The 2,500-nt window shown below is 36.8% G+C and overlaps 1 protein-coding gene across 1 annotated transcript in view; it reads left to right on the forward strand.

Moving 5' to 3' along the window:
- The window catches only part of LOC144970075 (uncharacterized), a 30,018-nt gene that overhangs the window by 19,101 nt on the left and 8,417 nt on the right, over positions 1-2,500 (forward strand). Inside the window, exons 11-12 of the mRNA XM_078909287.1 lie at positions 584-684; positions 2,050-2,127. Coding sequence (XP_078765413.1) covers positions 584-684; positions 2,050-2,127 — 179 coding nt within the window. The remainder of the gene's footprint in view (positions 1-583; positions 685-2,049; positions 2,128-2,500) is intronic.

The raw sequence follows: 2,500 nt of genomic DNA on the forward strand, positions 1-2,500 counted from the left end.
CATTTTTACACATCAAATACAGTCTAAGATACTCCCATAGTGGGCAGGGGGGTACATACTGTGTCTTCTATCCCCTTATATCTGTTTTCCAACTTGCTTTCTGTCTTTGTCTTGGCATGAGATTACTTAGTTTTGTCCTGGCCCTGGCCGGAGTCCTAGATGGGAGGGAAACAGTCAAATGCATAGTTATTGTTTTGGGAGATGATATTTTTTTCCTTGTAAATCATCTCTCTGTAATGTATTATTGTTATTTTAATGTATAATGTAGGCATTTGAGTGTATTCCTCTTTCTTGGATTTTGTGCTTGTGTCTGGATGAGACTTATAGGTGATCTCAAACTAGGTGCATTGGTGGTATGCTCTTGGAATCTACATCTGATCCCTATTTGTTCCCAGTTCCCCTATATCTTACTTTTTCTTGGGTGCTTTAATTATAATTCTAGAAATTTTTACTGTCCCATTTTCTTCTTTTTTACTGGCGCTGATATAACCTAAATGTGTTGCAAGCGCCGTAAAACCCTTAAAAACAAAAACAAAACAAACAGTCTAAGATATTGATTAATCCCTGCTATTTTCAATTGCAGTAAATTTTGGACTCGCAACCGTCCAGGCGATGAGATGAGAGACAAATATAACCTGAATAACCTGCCACAGGGAATGATAGAAACGGAAATGTTGGAGTACAGTAAGTACACGCATTCTTGGAGTTCACTTATTGTTAAAATTTTGATTTTAAATCATACAATCTGCTGCCAAATTCAACAGGTAGATTGAATGACTTGAGTGACAGGATTAGTGTGGTTTGATAGTTTTGAATGATTTGTAAAAGATTTGCGATCATGAGCACGGTGTGCCTTTGGTTGGCATCTTGTTGATGACCTTGAACTTGAATATCACAAAATTAAAAAGTGGTTAAAACAATATCGATAAGTGAAATATTGTTTTGAATCAGTTTGTTGCAGTTTACACAGTCACTTTTCCGCTTGAGACAATCAGTTGCTGATTTACTAAAGAGGCTATTCAGCCTTGTTATAGTTGATACTTTTATAGAGCTTTGGGTCATATCACTGTCAGGAAAAAAAGAAGAGAGAGAGAGAGAGAGAGAGAGAGAGACGGGGGGGGGGGGGAGAGAGAGAGAGAGAGAGAGGTGAGAGAGAGTAGAGAGAGAGATAGAGAGGGAGGGAGAGAGAGAGTGTGTGTGTACATTTCCCTTAACCAGTCATGGAATAGATCCTTTGTGTTCCGTCTAGAATTTTGACTTAAATTTGTAAGCCTCAAAATATTTATTGCAAAATATACCGATTAAAGTCTCTCCTACTCAATATGAATGAAAATGGAACAAATTCGTTGTACCGATCATTCATGGGACAGGAGAGACAGTAAAATATTAAGGAGGCTTAGAGTAAATAAAGCTGCCTGAAATCTGGATGAGAATATGAGGTGGAAAATGCGATTGAAAGACTTGAAATGTAACAGTTGTTTTGGGGTATTGGGGTCCAGATAGCTCGATTTATAGAGCACTCACTTCACATGCAAAAGGACCGTGATCAATCCTGGGTGCAGTCGAGATTTTTTTTTTACCCCCTTTCCACCCAACAGTGATTGGGTAGCTAGGCCTATAAGATCCGGTGGAAAGTACTTTTCAATAGACTAGCCTCCCATCCAAAGGATAGTAAGCAAATGCTATTGTCTGTTTCACACTATAGAAACTCTGGCTCCATGGGCCTGATGGCTCTGAAGGACTACTTTAAAAAATTTAATTTTGGGTATGTACACTTCTTCAGCACCAATAGATAAAACAATAACCATATATCTCGATTTTCATGGGAGAAGGAAAAACAAATTTGTATTATTAGTAGCCTAAAGAGAAATATTGTATGTTGCTGCTGAAGAATTGGTTGTACCCAAAAATTTTGTTCTCCATTCCTCGTTATAATTTGAAGCTTTTAAGTTCATAACTTATAAACAAAAGATGGAAGTAATCATGAAGCATTAATTTTTACTTCTCTGGTTGATGTTGCTTTTTATTATTTTTTTTTCTCCATCCTAGGTCAGGCAGATGCTTCAGCCATGCCAAGTCTTCCAGGAATGGGATTGGAGCACGGCCTACCAGACCATCTGATCAAAGGTTTGTTATGCATTCGATACAACCGTGATATCTTGTGCATTCACTTGTGCTGTTGTTTGTTAATTTTATTTTAACTCAGTCAACCCTAACACTGACTATACCCGTAGTTTACCCAGGTTACTTTTACCCCATGCCTATTTATTACATTTTTCTGAGACAAATTATAGGTGTATTATCAAAGCTGATGTTGTTAGTTTTTGCATGTTAATGATAGTTGAATAAAACTATCCATACACATGCTCATTTTTAATATATTTTTTTCCAATTTTGAAAAGTAGCGAAAATCTCTAGTCTTGAGTGAGTTACTATACACAAAACAGCAATTTGGACTCTTAAATTGCTGATTAGAGTTTAGTATATCTTAATCTACTTT

This window comes from Berghia stephanieae, chromosome 4, assembly GCF_034508935.2.
Source record: "Berghia stephanieae isolate SIO BIC M18660-M18661 chromosome 4, UCSD_Bste_1.3, whole genome shotgun sequence".
Lineage (NCBI taxonomy): Eukaryota > Metazoa > Mollusca > Gastropoda > Nudibranchia > Aeolidiidae > Berghia > Berghia stephanieae.